The sequence below is a fragment of the Hemitrygon akajei genome, chromosome 5 (assembly GCF_048418815.1).
Source record: "Hemitrygon akajei chromosome 5, sHemAka1.3, whole genome shotgun sequence".
Classification (NCBI taxonomy): Eukaryota; Metazoa; Chordata; class Chondrichthyes; order Myliobatiformes; family Dasyatidae; genus Hemitrygon; species Hemitrygon akajei.
Window position 1 is genome coordinate 92438316 of NC_133128.1, and position 21983 is coordinate 92460298.

At 43.7% G+C, this 21983-nt stretch overlaps 1 protein-coding gene across 1 annotated transcript in view; it reads right to left on the reverse strand.

Moving 5' to 3' along the window:
• Positions 1-10512, reverse strand: part of LOC140727335 (uncharacterized) — a 41064-nt gene extending 30552 nt beyond the window's left edge. The window contains exons 1-2 of the mRNA XM_073044603.1: positions 10447-10512; positions 5453-5743 (exon numbers count right to left, since the gene is read on the reverse strand). Coding sequence (XP_072900704.1) covers positions 5453-5743; positions 10447-10477 — 322 coding nt within the window. The 5' untranslated portion in view covers positions 10478-10512. The remainder of the gene's footprint in view (positions 1-5452; positions 5744-10446) is intronic.
• Positions 10513-21983: the final 11471 nt, after the last annotated feature.

A 21983-nucleotide genomic window follows, 5' to 3' on the forward strand; every position in this document is an offset into this window, starting at 1 on the left:
ATGGTTCTTAGGACTGCCAGTTCTAAGTCTAGCATTGCTCCTGGATACTGATTCCATGCTCGCTATGTCAAGAATGCCTCCTGACTCTGCCTCCTCTGTCCACTGCCTTGCTTGTGTAACAGAACGAACTGGCCATAATGAACCCAGTGGACATGGATCCTGTACAACAGGCCCTCACCAGTCAGGGCTACCTACTGGGTGCCCATGACAAACTATTTAGGGAGGTCATGGAAAACCTTTGGACGCTGTCCATGAATGTACGGAAGGTCAGTGAACAAGTGGAACCGAGTTTCCGCTTCACTTTCTCTGTCCTCTCCAAGAATACCGACTACCCAAACCACACCACTCGGGATGGTGTCGCCCCTGAGATCAGCAACACAGTCCCCTAGAGAGCCATACGTACCCCAGCCCGAACCCTACGCTGGGGACCTATGGAGGTGCCGGGCCTTCCTGTTACAATGCCCTCTGGTCTTTGAACTGTGGCCACGTACCTACACTTCAGATAAATCTAAGATTGTGTACATCATGGGGCTGCTATGAGGGGATGTCTTGGCCTGGGCAACCACGATATGGGATAACCAACCAGAGGTTTGTCCTCCTTCTCCTCCTCTGTTGCTGAAACGAGGAAGGTCTTCGAACAACCCATTCATGGTAAGGACGCCGCTGAACGCTTGCCGACTCTTTGTCAGGGTTCGCGAAGTGCAGCAAGGTACTCCATCAAGTTCTGAAGCTTAGATGCAGACTCAGAGTGGAATGACGAGGCCCTACAGGAGGTGGTTCGACAGGGCCTCTCAGACAAGATAAAGGATGAACTGGCAGCGAGGGACGACACGGACGACACAGACTGTCTGATCTCGTTGGCCACTAGATTAGATAATCGACTTCAAGAGCGGCTGAGAGAAAGAACCAGTCTCTCCATTCCTTGGGGAAGCCCAGTCCCAGCCAGCCTCCCTTCCCCAGCCGCTCCCAGTGTAGCTCCTGCTCCCTCCATCCCCACCATCCTGGGGGAGGAACTGATGCAGCTGGGACGGAACCGGCTCTCCCTGGCCAAACAACTTCAGAGGTGGGTCTATTGTGGCCAGCTAGGACATTTCTGGGATACCTGCCCTCAGTGGCCAAAAGGGAGGGCACCTGGTGAGCTGAATGATACTCCCTTCAGTCCCCCAGACTCGGATGCAAATCCCGGCTACCGTGAATTACCAATGACAGTCTCTGTCCCTTTCCGCTCTGGTGGATTCCGGTGCCGAGGACAATCTGCTGGATGAAGACATAGCCTCCCAGGCTGGAATACCTCGTGAGCCGCCAACTACCTTCCTGGAGGCCCGGGCCCTGGACGGAAAACTGCTGGCTCAGGTGACCCACTGTACACCACCCCTGACCTTGATCCTATCCAGCAACCATCGGGAGGAGACACGATTCAATCTTGTTCATTCACCTCAAGCCCCGGTAGTTCTAGGGTACCCATGGCTGACCCAACACAATCCCCACATTGACTGGTCTACCGGGAGGATAGCCAAATGGAGCCAGTCTTGCCACGCCAACTGTCTGCGGTCAGCCCCATCTCCCAGGGAAGCTACCATGACCCCGCCTGTCCCGGAACACCCGATTTGTCCCGAATCCCCACAGAATACCATGACCTGGGACTGGTATTCAGTAAACAATGGGCCCTTTTCCTGCCTCCGCACCACCCATATGATTGTGCCATCAACCTTCTCCCCAGGGCCCCGCTACCCACCAGTCACCTTTTTAACCTATCCCGACCGGAGAGAGAGGCCATGGAGAAGTACATCAGCGAGTCCCTCATGGCGGGCATTATCAGACCTTCATCTCCCCGGTAGGCACCGGTTTCTCCTTTGTAGAAAAGGAGGACGGGTTGCTTTGCCCTTGTATTGATTACAGAGGCCTAACCAGTATAACAGTTAAGAATAAGTACCCTTTACCCCTCATTAGTTCGGCTTTTGAATCACTGCATGGAGCCACCATTTTCTCAAAGCTGGACCTTCGGAACACATACTATCTAGTCAGGGCAAGGGAGGGGGACGAGTGGAAAACAGCCTTTAATACACCTCTGGGCCACTTTGAATATTTGGTCATGCCGTTTGGCAACACTTATTGGAGTATAAAATATTATGGAGTATAAAACTTAATGCTAAAAACTATGGTGTGTTGGTATATGCTAGGGAGAGGTGGCTGGGAGCGGTCGCCAGCTGTGAAGTTGCTGTGTAACCAAAACTGGGTGAAATGCTAAAAGACAATGATGTGTTAATATATGCTAATCAGAGGTAGTCAGCTCTGAAATTTGCTATGGGCTCTGCATGTATCCAATTGAATGTAGAGACAATAGGTGTTAATAAAAAGTAGCTAAGGGATATTTTGCTTTGAACTTGTCGGCTGTGTAACTAAAGCTATGTAGGAGACAATATGTGTTAATAAAAAGTAGCTAAGGGATATTTTGCTTTGAACTTGTCGGCTGTGTAACTAAAGCTATGTAGGAGACAATATGTGTTAATGAAAAGTAGCTAAGAGATATTTTGCTTTGAACGTGTCGGCTGTGTAACTAAAGCTATGTAGGAGACAAGTCGTCTGCTGTGTAATTAAAACTATATAGTCGACTAGAACGAATAAGTTAATAGGTAAAAACAATAGTAACGGATGTACTGTGATATGCACCGCTTGGATATGTTAATGCAGCTAAACCAGGTTTGCTTTAAAAAGCGGCTGGGTCCGAAAATCGGAAGGCAGCCAGCGACCAGCTCAATGACTGTCTCAACTTTGATTTGCAAATTAAAGTTTAACCCTTCTTGAAGAATTTTCTGCGTCTCCTGGTCATTTGAAACGCACGAAAAACCACGACACACTGAGGTCTTGTTCCTGTGCTGTACTGTTCTATGTTCTCTCCTTAAATATGTGCCCTCTGGTATTAGACATTTCAACCCCAGGAAACAGATCCTGTCTGTCTACTCTATCTATGCCTCTCATAATCTTATAAACCTCTATCAGATCTCCCCTCAGCCTCCACAGCTCCAGAGAAAACAAACCAAGTTTGCCCAACCTCTCCTTACATCACATGCCCTCTAAGCCAGGCAGAACCCAGTAAACTACTTCTGCACCCTCTCCAAAGCCCCAGCATCTTTTCTTATCAAAGGCTTATGAACCGTCTGTGGAGACTTACAGATGGTACATAAGCCAGCATTTTAGCTCAAAACCAAAAATCAATGCCTTCTGATTCATAATGTTTATCCTGCACATGAACCACCATCCACCCTTTCCAGCCCACCCTATTACTGGAGCAGCCATTGTTGGAATGGTCAATGTCAGAGTGGAGAGCTGAGCCTTTAGCTCGAGGGGTTTCAGTGTGAACAGGCAGAATAAATGGCTCAGGTATGTAGAGTGAGATCAGCTCTTTTAAAAAGCAAAGTTTCAGTGAGAAATCACAGGCAAGGTTCTATTCATTATTTGTAAATCCTTAGTACTTGATTCAATGTGGGAAGGATGTTAATTAGGGCAGTGGAATGCTCCTCCTACAAGATACAGGAAGTCAGGGAACTTCATAATCTCCTTGATGACAACATTTGCAGGAAGTGCACCCAGCTGCAGTTCCTGCCACACTGGGTGAAGGAACTGGAACTAGTGTTGGGTGTCCAAGCTTCATCTGGGAAGCTGAAGGCTTCATAAGACATGGGGGCAGAATGAGGCCATCAAGTCTGCTCTGCCATTCAATCATTGCTGATCTGTTTTCCCCTCCTCAGTCCCTCTCCCTGGCCTTCTCCCTGTAACTTTTGATGCCGTGTCCAATCATGAACCTATCAATCTCTACAGCTGCCTGTGGTAACAAATTCCACAAATTCACCACCCTCCGGTTAATGAAATTTCTCCACATCTGTTTTAAATGGATGCTCCTCTATCCTGAGGCTGTGCCCTCTTGTCCTAGACTCTCCCACCATGGGAAACATCCTTTCCACATCTACTCTGTGTAAGCCTTTCACCATTCAGAAGGTTTCAATGAGATACCCAACCTCTCATTCTTCTAAATTCCAGCAAGTACAGACCCAGAGCCATCAAACTTTCCTCGTATGATAACCCTTTCATTCCTGGAAATCTGCACTATTAATCAGCAACAATATCACAGTTGCACTCAGAGGGGACATTATGGAGTCTATATGGGTAGAAATTAACAACAACAAAGATGCAATCACTGACAATATTATACTATAGACCCCAGTAACCATTGGGACACTGAGAAAAAGGTAGGCAGGCAGGCAAGTCAAGGAAATGTGTGAAAACAACAGGGTTGTTGTCATAGGTGACTTAAATTTCCCTAATGTAGATTGGGACCTTAATGCAAGAGACTTAGACAGGGCAGAGTTTCTAAGCTGTATCCAACAGGGTTTCCTAAATCAGTATGCAGATAGACCAACAACTGGAGGGGCAAAATTGGCCCTGATATAAGTCTTGCAATATAAGCCTGACAAGGTGACTGACCTTTCAGTGGGAGAACAGTTACAGAGCATTGATCACAACCACTTAAGTTTTAAAATAACAACACACACAAAATGCTGGTGGAACACAGCAGGCCAGGCAGCATCTATAGGGAGAAGCGCTGTCGACGTTTCGGGCCGAGACCCTTCGTCAGGACTAACCGAAAGGAAAGATAGTAAGAGATTTGAAAGTAGTGGGGGGAGGGGGAAATGCAAAATGATAGGAGAAGACCGGAGGGGGTGGGATGAAGCTAAGAGCTGGAAAGTTGATTGGCAAAAGTGATACAGAGCTGGAGAAGGGAAAGGATCATGGGACGGGAGGCCTCGGGAGAAAGAAAGAGGGAGTGGGGGAGCACCAGATGGAGAACAGGCAGGGTGATGGGCAGGGAGAAAGAAAAAAAAAACAAATAATTAAATATGTCAGGGTATTGGGTAAGACCAATACCAGACTCCTAGAACAGGCTGTAGTCTAATCTAGGGAAGACAAGGGATTTCCAGGATAACAGAGAAAATGAATCAAGGATGTTCTCAAAGCTTCCTTTAGAACAATATGTCATCCTCATTTACCTCTGGAGATCTTTGGCTGGAGATTACTCATAAGAGAAGAAACAACCAAGAAGGCATTGAAAACCTCAACTATATTTGTTAGGAACACATAAAGGCCAGTAAAAACATTAGGAGTGCAGAACCTTCTAAACAACTCTCCTACGGACCACATCAAGAATCTCCTGTTCACCTGTGGCAGTGTCTGCAGATTCAATGTTGGTCCATTCAACCACCTCAGAAGTCGTAGAACTGTATCCTTAGCCCCTAAGGAGTTTATAAGAGGCCAGGAGAATGGTCCTCTTTGTATTAGAGACCAGAATTATACACACTCCAAGATTATGTACAAATTTAACTTCACTTCATGCTTTTCAATTTGAGGTGTTCTCCAGAATACAACAATGATGTTTTTGCAATATTTGAGTACTGACCAATATCTTCTGCAAGCCAGTTTTTCAGGCGGGGGTAATGGTGTTTACATTTCTTCAGACATTCCACAAATCTCCATGCCTCTCTGTCATTCATTTGAAGATGCACAATCTCAAGGAGCTTCCTTGCCTTCTGTGGTGGTGTCTTCTCAGATCGAATTTCACAGTAATTCTCATGGGTCAAAAGATGTGAAGCAATCATTTGGTCAAGCAGGGGTTCAATATTATACAGTGCAGACACCAGGATATTATGTGAACTTTGTATGTGGTCCTTCATGGTGTTGCTATCTTTGCCTAAAATCAAAGGAAACAGTAGAAAAATCGTTTAGCGGATATGACACATTGGTCTTTTAAAATTTTAGGTTTCACACATTTACATTGCTGCTGAAACAAGTTCAAGGGTGTACCTTTCTTTCAAAGATCTTTGCTCTCCAAGCCTTTCACATATTCAGCTCCAAAATAACTGCCCTAGTCTGAGACATTGCAAGAATATTTAGTATAAGACCCAATTGCACTTGGACAAAGGAAAAACCTTGGGAATTGGAAGCTACAATATAAGCTGTGTCGCAGCATTGCAGGATAATTAGGTTGAGGCCTTCTTGAGTTCCCTCCTCTGGTTCACCTTCCTCACTCTTGGATAATGGCAAGACAATCTGCTCATCTTCATGTAGGGCGAAGGCCATCACCCCCTCAGGTCTATTACACCACTTAAGCTTGCAGCTTGACCTCTTCCTCATTGGTTTGCAGCCAAGTATACAATCTTTCAGTTATTTGACCTCCAGAAAATCTGAGACAGGGAAGTTCCCCTTCCTCCACAGTGAAAGTCAACAACAGGATTTGACCTCAGTTGTTGAACCCATTCAATTAGATTATTTCTTATTTTTCTAAAACCTGAGCTCCTTTGATAAGGCAGCTTCCTCAGACCAGGAATCAGCTTAATTAATCTTTGTTGCTTTATTTTCTTCACTCTCTTGTATAATTACTTCCTGTGTGTTGTTGCCTGATTCTATGTGCCTGATGCAGCTGCAGCAAATCTTTCCATTCTATTTGTTCCTCACTCAACATGTGGATATGACAAAAATTTAAAGACAAGTATATCCATCCTAGAAACACCAGATACTATTCTAGTGTTTGATCTGTCTGCTTGAGTATCTTCATATTTCATCTCCTTTACAATTGATCTGTTTATCTGAATTTCATTTTTCTTAGTGCATCTCATGGACCAACATGTCAAAGGCACTACCCAGCTTTTTAAATATCTTCTTCCCATCACTATGAACGATTTCATATCTTTCCTCATCTGCTGCCTATTTGCTAATTCCTCAGGATTTTTCTGAAGTTTTCAGGACCTAAAACCCAAGTACTGCTGTGAAAAAAAAATCAAAAGGATATTTTTTAAAACTTCCAATATTTTTGTGGAGCAACACAGAAAGCAGCTGAAGAACCTCAATGAGTCAGGTAATCTGTGGAGGGGCAGGACAGTCAACGTTCTGGGAATCTGCAATCTCTTGTGTTTCTTATATTTATATGTTTCTGTTTCAGAAATAGAGTCAGGAAAGAGAAGGCTGTTTCATTGGGGGTCCAACAGTTAAGATTTAAAAAAAAGTTAGAGTTTGTTTTCATGTGCAAAAGGACATGTAAAAACTCAACAACTGATATACAACATTCACAAGTACAAACTTTGTAAAACCATCATGAATTATGCAAAATTATACAAGCAAGAACACAATTAGAGCCTAGCAACGTAAACAAAGTCCACTGCAGTGCCAAGTCATCCAAGTGCCTGTAGTGTTGCAATATTGAGATAGTGATTACGGTTGTACAGGTCAGCTGAATAACAGCATAGTTGAAGGAAGCTTGAGCTTGGTGGTGTGGGATCTCAGGCTTCTCCACCTTCTGCCCAATGGTACCTGCGGGAAGATGGCATTGCCCGTAGAACATAGAAAATGTACAGCACAATACAGGCCCTTCGGCCTACAATGCTGTACTGAACATGTCCTTACCTGAGAAATTACCTAGGGTAACCCATAGTCCTCTATTTTTCTGAACTCCATATACCTGTCCAGGAGTCTCTTAAAAGACCCTATCGTATCCACATCCACCACCTTCACTGGCAGCCCATTCCATGCACTCTGCATTAAAAAAAACTTACCCCTGACATCTCCTCTGCACCTACTTCCAAGCACCTTAAAACTGTGCCCTCTCATGCTAGCCATTTCAGCCCTGGGAAAAAGCCTCTGACTATCCACACGATCAATGGCTCTCATCATCTTGTACACCTCTATCAGGTCGCTCCAAGGAGAAAAGGCCGAGTTCACTCAACCTGTTTTCGTAAGGCATACTCCCCAATCCAGGCAACATCCTTGTAAATCTCCTCTGCACCCTTTCTGTGGTTTCCACATCTTTCAATCTGGTGGGGATCTTTGGGATCAACAAACTGTCTGTCTATCTTTGATGATAGATGTTGCCTTCTTGAGTCAGTCCCTCATGTAGATACTTCTGATTATATGGGGAGGGACATGCCCGTGGGTTGAGGCTTCTACTCTGCAGTTTCTTATGATCCTGCACCTTTGAATGACCTTACTAGACCATAATTTGACTGGTGAGGACACTTTCAACACTATCTGTAGTAGCTTATTAGAGTGTTCAGTGAGATAGAGCCAGGGTAATACAGCATGGAAGCAAGCCCTTCTGCTCAACTAAACCACTCGAACCACAACGTCTTTCCTGCCACACCCATTTGCCTACATTCAGCCCTTAACTGTCCAAGCCCTTCCCCTCTGTGTATCTCTCCAAATGTCTCTTATATGTTGCAATTGTACCTGCTTCAACTATTTCCCCTGGCAGCTCATTCCATATATTTACTACCCTTTGTGTAGAGAAGTTATTGCTCGTGTCTCTTTTAAATCTCTCCCCTTTTATCTTGAATCTGTGCCCTGTGGTCTTAGACTCTCCGATCTTGGGGAAAATACCCTTCACAATTTTATGAACTTCTATAAGGTCACCTCTTATTCTCCTATGTTGCAATGAATAAAGTCCCATCATGGTCAAACTCTTTTTATTACTCAGGCCCTCAATTCAAACAGCATCCTTGTAAATCTCTTCTGCACCCTCTTCATCTTGACAGTGTCTTTCCTGTAACAGGCTGACCATAACAGTTCACAATACTTCAAGCGCAGTCTCGCCAATGACTTATACAACAACATAATGTTCCTGCTCCTAAACTTGATGCTCTGAATGATGAAAGCAGCGTAATAAATGCCTTCTTCACCAGGCAACACGAGTGAATCTGCAGATGCTGGAAATAAATAAAAAACACAAAATGCTGGCAGAACTCAGCAGGCCAGACAGCATCTATGGGAGGAGGTAGTGATGACGTTTCGGGCTGAAACCCTTCATCAGGAGTGAAGTAACATGGGATGGTCAAGGGGGGATAAGAAGTGGGGGGAGGGATAAAGTAGAGAGCTGGGAAGTGATAGGCTGGAGGGAAATGGGCTAGGGGGAAGGTGGAGAATTATGGGAAATAAAAGAGAAAGAAAGGTAGGGCTGGGGGAGAGATTATAGTGAGGGGGGAAAAAGAGAGAGAAAGAGAACCAGACTAAAATAATAGATAGGGATGGGGGTAAGGGTGGGGGGCAGGGGTATCAACGGAGGTCAGTGAGTTGGATGTTCATGCCGGCAGGAAGGAGGCTACCTAGGCGGGAGATAAGGTATTGCTCCATCGACCTGCGTGTGGCCTCATCTTGACGGTAGAGGAGGCCATGGACAGACATGTCGGAGTGGGAGTGGTCTGTGGAATTGAAGTGTGTGGCCACAGGGAGATCCCGCCACTGCTGGAGGACCGAGCGCCGGTGTTCGGCGAAACGGTCTCCCAGTCTGCGGCAGCTCTCCCCAATGTATAAATGGCTACTTTGGGAGCACCGGATACAGTATATCAAAACCTCCTTCACCAGTGGGAGCACCACTTTCTAAGAAAGTAAAGACACAGGTATATCTTCCTTGTGATTGCTCAGGGCAAGTCATCTGATATGTTAATGGCCAGGAATGTAAAGCTGCTGACCCTCTCCACCAACGTAGACTGGCAAGCTCTCACCCTCCTTCCACGTATTACTGGTGTTCAGCAAGGTGATGGCACAATAAAGAATATTTTTTCAATTAACTAGGAGTGGCATGAGGATGTATGCATAGTGCACCCAAAGAGTATCAAATAATAGAATCTTCAGGAATAGTTCTAATTAGAGCAAATAATCCTGGACCTGTCATTCTTTATTCTTGTGTCAAAGTTCAAAAAAAGTTTGAAGTTCAAAGTAATTTTTTTATTATCAGAGAACATTTTTGTCACCACATGCAACCCTGAGATTCATTTTCCTGCAGGCATACTCAGCAAATCTATGGAACAGTAACTGTAAGCAGGATTAGGGAACAACAAGCTGTGCAAATGCAAATGTAGGTAAATAGCAAGAAATAATGAGAGCATGAAATGACAAGTTAAAGAGTCCTTAAAGTGAGATCATTTGTTGTGGGAACATCTCAATAGATCAGTGTGCTTATCCTCTTTTGTTTAAGAGCCTGATGGTTGAGGGGTAGTAACTGGTCTTAAACCTGGTGGCGCGAGTCCTGAGGCACTCGTACCTTCTATCTGATGGCAGCAGCGAGAAAAGAGCATGGCCGGGGTAGTGAATATCAGGAGTAAGCCCAACCAAGAGCCCAGGGAAGTTTTAATTTTGGAACAAAGGAGATCACTGTTCAGTTATTAAAGTTCTAGAAAGTTAGGGCCGTCATTTCCCAGTGAGTGAAGAAGCAAAGATAAAGGATTTACGATAAATAATCAAATATCCCATAACATGATGATATTAATTACTGAAGGTAACAAGTATCAAGCAAGTAGATGAATAAACATAAAAGAGCTCAAGGGAGGAAGTGTTGAGTGATTTATCAAGCATATTGGTTCTGTAAAGTTATAACAAGCCATCTTAAAGTAGAAGGCATCAACTTACCCTCAAGCTGAATCCCTTCATATTGCGCCATTATTCAGGACAGTTGAAGATGGGTCTAAACTTTCTGTGAAGATAAGATGTCAAGAGCTCGGATGTAAGAGGGAAATACAGACATCAGGAAAGTCTCAGCTGCCACTTAGAGCTGTCAGATAACCAAGACCATCATTTTGACCCCCCCACCCCCCCAAGACCTGTAGGTTTACCCAAATAGAACTGCATGGTTGAGAATTTACAAAGTAATATGGAAGTTCTGAAAGGTATTCTCTAGGTGACAGTTAAAAAGGCTAAAAATCATCAGGTAAATAGGGAGAGTGCTATTTGTGGGTACCCCATGGGGAGCACAGTGACTATATGAGAGCATCCAGTATATAGATAGGATGGAGTTTATATGACGGAACACCATTACTAGGATATGCTGTTGAAAGCAGTGGTTGTGGTGGTAGAATTAGGATATAGGTGAGTGCTGCTATTGAATAGATAGATGGGATGTTCACGAGGTAGTTTGATGAAATAGTGATCAATGGTTCTTGTGTTTATACATGACCCACTATCAATGAAATTGGTTGTCATGCTGAACTATTCACAAGTACACATTGTCCTAGTACTACAGATTCCAACAGGGATCTTGGGGTTCAATTCCATAGTTCCCTGAAAGTAGCCACACAAGCCAAAAGGGTTTGGGTCTTGGCCCAAAACATTGACTGTTTACTCTTTTCCACAGATGCTGTCTGGCCTGCTGAGCTCCTCCAGCATTTTATGTGTGTTGCTTGGATTTCCAGCATCTGCAGATTTTCTCTTACTTGTCAAAGAAGGTGTGTGTCATTCTTGTCTTTATTAGTTGAGGTATTTAGTTCAAAAGTCAGGAAATAATGTTGTAACTTTATAAGACTCTGATTAGGCCACATCTGGAGTATTGTGTTCAGTTCTGGTCACCAATTACAGGAAAGATGTGGAGGCCATGGAGAGGGTGTGGAAAACATTCATCAGCATGTTGTCTGGATTAGCGGGTACTTGCTATAAGGGGAGTTTGGACAAATTCAGGTTGTTTTCTCCGGAGCAGCGGATTCAGGAGGAAGTCCTGACAGAAGTTTATAAAATATTGAGAGGCATAGACAGAGCATACAGCCAGTATTTTTTATTACCCAAGGTTGAAAGGTCTAACGTTAGAGGGCATACATTTAAGGTGAGAGGGGGAAAATGAAGGAGATGTGCAGGTTTATACAGAGAATGGTGTCAGGGATAATGTCGATTTTGATACGATAGTGGTGTTTAAGAGGCTCTTAGACAGGCACAGAGAATGGAGGGAAGTGCAAACGAGACTAGGTGGCATTAGTTTAATTAGTTTGGCACAACTTCATGGCCCAAACAGCCAGTTCCCACATTGTACTGTCCTATGCTTTAATCCAATAAATCTGAACTTCCAGCTATCAGTCTCATTAAAGCACATTCTGTGGATAATAACTGAAGAAATTGGATAATATAAACCCATTCATCCTTCCCACGGCAATGAATTCCAAAATTCACTGCACTCTAACTAAGGAAATTTCTCCTCATTTCTGTTCTAAAGGGATGTCTTTGTATTTTGAGACTGTGCCCTCTGGTCCTAGACTATCCCCACTGCAGGAAACATCCTCTCTATATTGACTCTACTCAGTCCCTTCAATATTTTTTGTAAGTTTCAATGAGATCCTCTCTCATTCTTCTAAACTCCAGCAGGTACAGGCCCAGAGCCACCAAATGCTCCTCCTACATGAACCTTTTCATTCCCAGGATCATTCTTGTAAACCTTCTCTGGACCTTCTCCAATGCCAGCACATCCTTTCTTAGATAAGGGACCCAAAACTGCTCACCATATTACAAGTGTGTTTTGATTAATGCCTTATAAAGCCTCAACATTACATCCCTGCTTTTATGTTTAAGTCCTCTCAAAGTGAATGCTAACACTGCCATTACTTTCTTTACTACTGACTCAACCTGCAAGTTCATCTTTAGGGTCTCCCGAATCCCTTCGCACCTCTGATATCTGACTTCCCAACCTGTTGAGGAAATAGTCTATGCCTTTAATCCTTCTACCAGAGTGCATGACCATTCACTTCCTGACTCTGTATTCCATCTGCCACTTCTTTGCCGATTTTCCTAATCTGTCCAAGTTCTTCTTCAGACTCCCTGCCCCTCCACCTGCCTTTGTATTTTCCAGAAATGTGGCCGTCAGTTCCGCCTCACTTTGGCTACAGCATGTTGGTGGCACTGGCAATGAGCTGAAGATGAAGTTAGAGTCAAATTGTTGGATCAACATTCACTTGCAGTTTGACAGATTTCCATCTTTGATTTCCCTGGTAAATAGCAGATTTCTTGGAAAACCCATCTAATTTTCCTGGTAAACAGAAATCCATTATCTTAAATATTACATTACCAAAGCCAGATTTATCTAATTAATTGATTACAATTGCTCAGCTACTGTGGTAGGTCTTATGACATCTCTGGATTGACAGTTGAAGGGTCTGCATGTTAATTCAGTGATTTATCTCATAAACAAGAGAAATTCTGCAGATGCCAGAAATCCGAGCAACACACACAAAATACTGGAGGAACTCATCAGGCCAGGCAGCATCTATGGAAAAAAGTATCAACAAAATAGAGAGAGTACAGAGAAGATTTACTAGAATGTTACCTGGGTTTCAGCACCTAAGTTACAGAGAAAGGTTGAACAAGTTAGGTCTTTATTCTTTGGAGTGTAGAAGGTTGAGGGGGGACTTGATAGAGGTATTTAAAATAATGAGGGGGAAAGATCGAGTTGATGTGGATAGGCTTTTTCCATTGAGAGTAGGGGATTTTCAAACAAGAGGACTTATTTGAGAGTTAGGGGGCAAAAGTTTAAGGGTAACACGAGGGGGAATTTCTTTACTCAGAGTGATAGATGTGTGGAATAAGCTTCCAGTAGAAGTGGTAGAGGCAGGTTCCGTATTGTCATTTAAAGTAAAATTGGATAGGTATATGGACAGGAAAGGAATGGAGGGTTATGGGCTGAGTGCGGGCCAGTGGGACTAGGTGAGAGTAAGTGACGGAACGGACTAGAAGGGCCAAGATGGTCTATTTCCGTGCTGTAATTGTTATATGGTATATGGTTATATACAGTTGACATTCTGGGTCCCCTCCCCCCCCCCCCCCCCCACCTTTTAAATCTACACCTCAGCTTTTTTTCTCCAGTCCTGCTGAAGGGTTTCGGCCTAAAATGTTGACCGTACTTTTTCCCATGTATGCTTCCTGACCTGCAGAGTTCCTCCAGCATTTTGAGTGTGTTGCTCAGTGATTTAACTATTAACTACCATTCCCAATATGTGGGATGGTCAAGTAATCTAATTATATTAATTCTTCTCTCATCATGAAAATGTGTGAATTAAAACTAAGTTAATAAAATAAAATGTATCAGTAACAGTTTTCAGAAAACTTGCAGGATTATTATGAAAACCAAGTAAATGTCCTTCCAGAATGGAAAACTTCTGGTAAGATTATGGTACACTCGGACACAGTGGCTTCTACGGAGAATCAGGTTGGTGCTGGACCCCAGGATAGGGAGTTTGTAGAGTGCCTACGGGATGCATTCTTGGAACAGCTTGTACGAGAGCCGACCAGGGACAAGGCTATTCTGGATTTAGTCTTGTGTAATGAACAGGATTTGATAAGCAATCTTGAAGTAAAGTAGCCATTAGGAGGTAGTGACCATAACATGATAAGTTTTTATCTGCAATTTGAGAAGGATAAGGGCAGATCGGAGGTGTCAGTGTTGCAGTTGAACAAAGGAGACTATGAAGCCATGAGGGAGGAGCTGGCCAAAGTTAACTGTACGGATATCCTAGCAGAAAAGACAGTGGAACAGCAATGGCAGGTGTTCTTGGGAATAATGCACAAGGTGCAAAATCAGTTCATCCCCCAGAGAAGGAAGGATTCAAAGGGGAAAAGGGGCCACAGTGGTTGACAATGGAAGTCAGAGATTGCATAGCATTAAAAAAAAGGAAATATGACAGAGCTAAGGTGAGTGGGAGGACAGATGATTGGGAAATTTTTAAGGAACAACAGAACTTAACTAAAAAGGCAATACGGGGAGAAAAAATGAGGTACGAACGCAAGCTAGCCAGGAATATAAAGGAGGATAGCAAAAGCTTTTTTAGGTATGTGAAGAGAAAGAAGATAGTTAAGAACAATGTTGGGCCCTTGAAGAATGAATTGGGTGAAATTGTTATGGGAAACAGAGAAATGGCAGAAGAATTTAATAAGTACTTTAGATCTGTCTTCACTAAGGAAGACACAAGCAATCTCCCAGATGTATGGATGGGCCAAGGACATAGGGTAACAGAGGAAATGAAACAGATTGACATTAGGAAGGAAATGGTGATGAGTAGACTGATGGGACTGAAGGCTGAAAAATCCCCAGGTCCAGATGGTCTGCATCCTAGGGTACTAAAGGAAGTGGCCCTGGAAATTGTGGATGCATTGGTAATCATTTTCCAATGTTCCTTAGATTCAGGATCAGTTCCTGAGGATTGGAGAATGGCTAATGTTATCCCACTTTTTAAGAAAGGAGGGAGGGAGAAAACAGAGAACTATCGTCCTGTCAGCCTAACATCAGTAGTGGGGAAGATGCTAGAGTCCATTATTAAAGATGAAATAGTGGCATATCTAGATAGCAGTGATGGGATTGGGCTGAGCCAGCATGGATTTACCAAGGACAAATCATGCTTGACTAATCTATTGGAGTTTTTCGAGGATGTAACCAGGAAGTTAGACAAGGGAGATCCAGTGGATGTAGTGTACCTCGATTTTCAGAAGGCATTTGATAAGGTCCCACATAGGAGATTGGTGGGTAAAATCAAAGCTCAGGGCATCGGGGGGAAGACATTGACATTGATAGAAAACTGATTGGCAGATAGAAAGCAAAGGGTAACAGTGAATGGGTGTTTCTCGGAATGGCAGGTGGTGACTAGTGGGGTGCCACAAGGCTCGGTATTGGGACCACAGCTGTTTACGATTTACATCAACGATTTAGATGAAGGCATTGAGAATAACATCAGCAAGTTTGCTGATGATACTAAACTGGGTGGCAGTGTGACATGTGATGAGGATGTTAGGAGAGTTCAGGGTGACTTGGATAGGCTGGGTGAGTGGGCAGATAGTTGGCAGATGACGTTTGATGTGAATAAGTGTGAGGTTATCCACTTTGGGAGTAAGAACAGGAAGGCAGATTATTATCTGAACGGTGTAGAGTTGGGTAAGGGAGAAATACAAAGAGATCTCGGAGTCCTTGTTCATCAGTCATTGAAGGTGAATGAGCAAGTGCAGCAGGCAGTGAAGAAGGCTAATGGAATGTTGGCCTTTATTACAAAGGGAATTGAGTACAAGAGTAAGGAAGTCCTTTTGCATTTGTACAGGGCCCTGGTGAGACCACACCTGGAGTATTGTGTACAGTTTTGGTCTCCAGGGTTAAGGAAGGACATCCTGGCTGTAGAGGAAGTGCAGCGTAGATTCACAAGGTTAATTCCTGGGATGTCTGGACTGTCTTACGCAGAGAGGTTAGAGAGACTGGGCTTGTACATGCTGGAATTAAAGAGATTGAGAGGGGATCTGATTGCAACATATAAGATTATTAAGGGATTGGACAAGATAGAGGCAGGAAATACGTTCCAGATGTTGGGAGAGTCCAGTACCAGAGGGCATGGTTTGAGAATAAGGGGTAGGTCATTTAGGACAGAGTTAAGGAAAAACTTCTTCTCCCAGACAGTTGTGGGGGTCTGGAATGCACTGCCTCAGAAGGCAGTGGAAGCCAATTCTCTGGATGCTTTCAAGAAGGAGCTAGATAGGTATCTTATGGATAGGGGAATCAAGGGATATGGGAACAAGGCAGGAACCGGGTATTGATAGTAGATGATCAGCCATGATCTCAGAATGGTGGTGCAGGCTCAAAGGGCCAAATGGTCTACTTCTGCACCTATTACCTATTGTCTATGGGGTCAACCAAAGGTGTTACTGTCTTTTTTAAATGTATTTTTTACAAGACCCTGCCGGACATTATGAACTTAAAATACCGAGGGTCTAGTCCATCAGTGAGTTGCTCATTGGTGGAGGATTGAAAGAGCTGGACTTGGTGTGGATTGTACTGCTCTCTGTGATAGGGAGGCATTGGTGCATGAAGGAGGTGTGCAGTCTAACAGCGAGAGATCATCCTCGTCGTTTTTTTTGTGATCACAATATCCTGGTGGATATAGGTGGTGTAGAATGCTCCAATCCCATTTCATGGATTCCAGGGACTTGGACTCTCTATTTTTGTGTGACTGTGTTTTGCTGCTATCGTATATGTGCTTGGAATCTTACATGCACTGGCTACCTTACACAGAGTATGTGCTATATGTTCATTGACTCTCTCTACTGTGATTTGCACCTTGACCCTGGAGTAATGTTTTTTCATTTGGCTGTATTCATAGGTATTCATGTATGGTTGAATGACAATTAAATTTGAACATGCTGATCTTCTTTGGTGTGGTACATTTAATTCCAGATGCTAGGATTCAATAGGTCACTGAGATACCGGGGAAACTTCTCAGTTACAGCAAACCTTTACAAAAAAAATGTACAATGTAAGATGGGGCAGAGCATGCAATGACTAGCAAACTCCACCTCACTCACAACTGGAGGCATGCCAAAAATGGGAGAACTTCCACACAAACAAGACAAGCAGCAGCATTTAAAGTCTCATTCAGGGCATATTTTATCTGCCAATCATCATCATGTGCTGTGTCTTATAATGTAGACAATCAAGGTCTTCCATCTTTAATTCAGGCCTGTGGGGAAGACCCCCTTCACCCTGTTGTTCTTATTCTTTCCTCTATCCATGACCATGATTGTTCTTGACAAGTTTTTCTACAGAAGTGGTTTGCTATTGTCTTCTTCTGGGCAGTGATTTTACAAGACAGGTGACGCCAACCATTATCAATACTCGTGAGGTTGTGTGCCCGGCGTCAGTTGGCGCATAACCAGGATTTGCGAAATGCGTTGGCTGCTCATACGACCATCCACCACCTGCTCTCATGGCTTCATGTGACCCTGATGGAGGGGCTAAGCAGGCTAGCAGAGGGAAGGAGCACCTTATACCTCCTTTGATAGAGATGTATCTCCACCCTGCCACCTGATCTGGCAATACTACCCACTAAAATAACAAAGTCAACAATGGTAATGCTACACACAATGATATAGAGTAAGGAGGGAGTGGTAGAGATTTGATTTTCATTTGTTCGTGGGCAAGGCCAACATTTATTGCCTATCTTTAGTTGCTCACAAGAAGTGAACCACCATTTAAAAACTGCTGTAGCCCCTCTGTAGAAGTAGCTTACACAATGCTATTAAGTTCCAGGATTGAGCCAAATGATGTTGATAGAACAATGCAAGGTGGTGGGTGGTTTGGAGATATCCCTTTGCTACTGTTGTCCTAGACAGAAGTGTAGATTTGGGAGATGCTGCTGGAATAGAGGAGATGAATTACTGCAGTGCGTTTTGTATATGGTATGCATTGCAGCCAAGTGGTAGAGAGAACGAATGTTTAGTGTGGTGGATGGGGTGCCGATCGATGGATGGCTCTCTCCTGCATGATATTGAGTTTTTTGTTGAAGTTGCACTCATCCACACAAGTGGAGAATATTCCACGTTGTTCCTGAATTAACTGGTATATGGTAAAACGATTTGAATATCAGGAGATGAGTCGGGATAGTCTATGAACTGTTCTCATAGCCATGAGATCAAGTTAGTTTCTATTTCTATTTCTGTTCAGTGATCTCTTGTCTCCTTCTGTTCAGTGATGTTATAGTGGGGGATAGAAAGTGCCACCAAATAAAGAGGAGGTGATCAGGATTCAAGTTTATTTATCACATGTACACTGAAACACGTTGTCTGCATTGACAGAGTGTGCTGGGAAGCCCACAGGTGTCACCAGACAGCTCGGGGTTAGCACAGCATGGCAACAATGCTCACCAGAACAACACAGAACATAACAAAACAAGCCCCTGTTCTTCCCTCCCACTCATACACGCCCTGGCCCCAAAACCCTATCTAACCCCTAACTCACATCTCGATCCACAAAGCTATTCCCACAAACTGAAAAGAAACACGAAGAGAAAACTAAAACAGAGTTGCAACCTCAAATGAGGTCACAGCTCAGCGCCATCTTAAGCATCAAGACTCCCCGTTATTGGAGACAATCAATGCCAAGCATTCTTTTAGCGGGAACATAGAACATCACAGCACAGTACAGGTCCTTTGGCCCATGATGATGTGCTTATCTTTTAATCTACTGTACTCTAAGATCAATCTAACCCTCCATGTTCCTACCATACGGACATCTCCTCTATCACCACACCTTGCAGCAAGTTTCACAACTCACCGCTCTCTGTGTAAAGAATTTGCCTCTGACATCCCCTTATTCCTTTCTCCAATCATATTAAAATTATACCCCTTTGTATTCTCTTGTGCACCCTATCAAGGCTCCTCTCATCCCCCTTTTCTCCACTGGGGGAGGTCCTCCCTAGCTCAATGTATCTTCATAAGGCATGCCTTCTAGTCCAGGCAGCATCCTGGTAAATCTCCTCTGCACCCTCTCTAAAACTTCCACATCCTTCAAATAATGAGGTGAACACAACTGACCACAATATGGTCTAACCAGGGCTTTATAGAGCCGTAACACTACCTCACGGCTCTCAAACTCAGTCCTCTGACTTATGAAGGCTAACACACCATACACCTTCTTAATAACCCTATCAACTTGCATGGCAACTTTGATGGATGTGGAACCCAAGGTTCTGCTTTTCCTCCATATTGCTGAGAATCCTGACGTTAACTCTGTAGTTTGCCTTCAAATTCAACCTTCCGAAAAGAATCATTTCACACATTTCCAGGCTAAACTTCATCTGTCACTTCTCAGTCCAGATCTGAAGCTTGTCAATGTCCTGTTGCAACTTACAACAACCCTCCACACTATCCACAATCCCCCAAACTTCATTTCATCTGCAGATTTCTTATCACCCTTCAACTTCCTCATCCAAGTCATTTGTAAAAATCACCAAGAGCAGGGCTCCCAGAATGGATCCCTGTGGAACAGCACTGGTCATGGACCTCCAGGCAGAGTTTGCTCCATCTACCCCTGCCCTCTGCCTTCTATGGGCCAGCTAATACTATATCCACACAGCCAGGTTTCCCTGGATCCCGAGCCTCCTGACTTTCTCAATGAGCCTACCAGGGGGAATCTTATCGAATATCTTTAACAAAATCTGTATAAACCACATCCACTGCTTTACCTTCATCAATGTGCTTTGTCACTTTCTCAAAGGACTTTATCAGTCTCGTGAGGCTCCTCACAAAGCCATGCTGACTATCCCTAATCAGAATATGCTTCTCCAAATACTCGTAAATCCTGCCTAAGAATCCTCTCCAATAATTTTCCCACCACTGAACTAAGACCCACAGGTCTATAATTCCCAGTATTATCCCTACTCTCTTGAAGAAAGGAATTGAATTTGCCACTCTCCAATCACCTTGTACTACCCTGTGTAAGCAAGGATGCAAAGATCATTGCCAAAGGCACAGCAGTCTCTACCTTACTTTCCCTGTCTGGCCCCTGGGACTTCTCTGTCCTAAAGTTTTTCAGTTCTAGCACATCAATTTGTTTTAGACCGATCTCAGATTCATCAAGGTCCCTCTCACTGGTGAATACTGAAACAAAGTATTCATTAAGGACTTCCCCTACTCCTCTGACTCCAGGCACATGTTCCCTCTAGTATCCCTGACCGTTCTTACCTGCATTCTGGTCATCCACCTGTTCTTCATATACATGTAGAATGCCTTGGGGTTTTCATTAATCCTACTCACCAAGGCCTTCTCATGCCCCTTTCTAGCTCTCCTTCATTCATTCTTCAGCTCCTTCTAGAGCACCATCTGATCCTTACTTCATAAACCTTAAGTAAATTTCTCTCTTCCTTGACCATGGTTCCTTCACCCTCCCATCCTTCCCCTGCCTCATTGGGACAAACCTATCCAGAACCCACAGCAAATAATCCCTAAACAACCTCCGCATTTCTGTTGTGCATTTCCCTGAGTACATCTGTTCCCAATTTATGCTCCTCATTCCTGCCTAACAGCAACATAATTTGCCCTCCCTCAATTAAATACCTCCCATTCTATCTGCTCCTATCCCTCTCCAAGGCTATGGTAAAGATTAGGGAACTGTGGTCACTGTCAACAAAATACTTTCCCAGTGAGAGATCTGACAGCTGACCTGGTTTATTGCTGAGAGAAAACAAGTCCAGATTATCCACTCTCTCCCCCTACCTTGTCCTCCAAATGCAGTATGATATCCCAGTGCCAATGCTTGAACTCTCTTGCTGTGAAGGCCAATATAAAAATCGCCTTCTTAATTGCCTGTTGCACTTGCAAGCTTACATTTTGCATCTCATTACACCTCACCATTCCCCAATCCATCAGCATTCAGATAATTATTTGGTGCTCTATAATTGCTGCCAAAGAGGATAATCTCACACTTATCTACACTATACTATTTCTGCAGTATCTGTATATTCCTTCAATATGTCCAAATCAACCTGGAGTTTATCTGGATCGACTTCAAGGCTCACCCTCCCACCCACCTTTGTGTTGCCTGCAAGTTAGGGAGATATTGCATTTAATTCCTTCATCTAAATCATTAATGTCTATTGTGAACATCCAGGTTTCCACTACTGATCCTTGTAGTACTGGACTGGTTATTGCTGCCACTCAGGATAAAAGGGCTGGTTTATTCCTACTCTTTGCTTCCTGTTGGACAATCAGTTTTCAAGTAGTAATGCAAGAAGTGAGGACACTGGGGTTTTACAACAAGAACTGCCATGATTGAATAGCAGTGTGGATTCGATGGGCTGAACAGTCTAATTTTGCTCCTGTATCCTATTATATTAACGTATTCATTTCCCCTACACCATTTACTGGATGTTGACACTCACCATGGTCCACCATAAGAACAGGAAAAGGAGCAGGCCTCTTGGCCCTACAAGCCTACTAATCTGTCCTCACCTCATCACCTCATAGCCCTGAATTCCCATTTTACAAAAACTTCTTTACTTCCACATTAAATATTTTAGGTAATCTAGTCTTTATAATGCTCTGCGATAGCTAATTCCAGAGATTCACCACCCTCTGGGAGAGGAAGTTCCTACATTTCTGAGTTTAAATTTTTGTAATTTGAGCTTTTCCACGTGGAAACATCTGAACATCTTTCACCTGCTGCTGCTTATGGATCTTTTATGCTTCCATAAGATCACCTCTCAATATTCTAAACTCTGACGAATTTCTTTGGTCGCTCATGACAGACCATCTCATTCCAGGAGAGAGCCTGGTGAATCTTTTTTTGACTGCCTCCAATTCCAGTATATCTTCTTTTAAATAAGGGGATCAAAACTGCACAGTACTCCAGGTGAGGACTCACCAGTAACCCATATTTCTTTATTTCT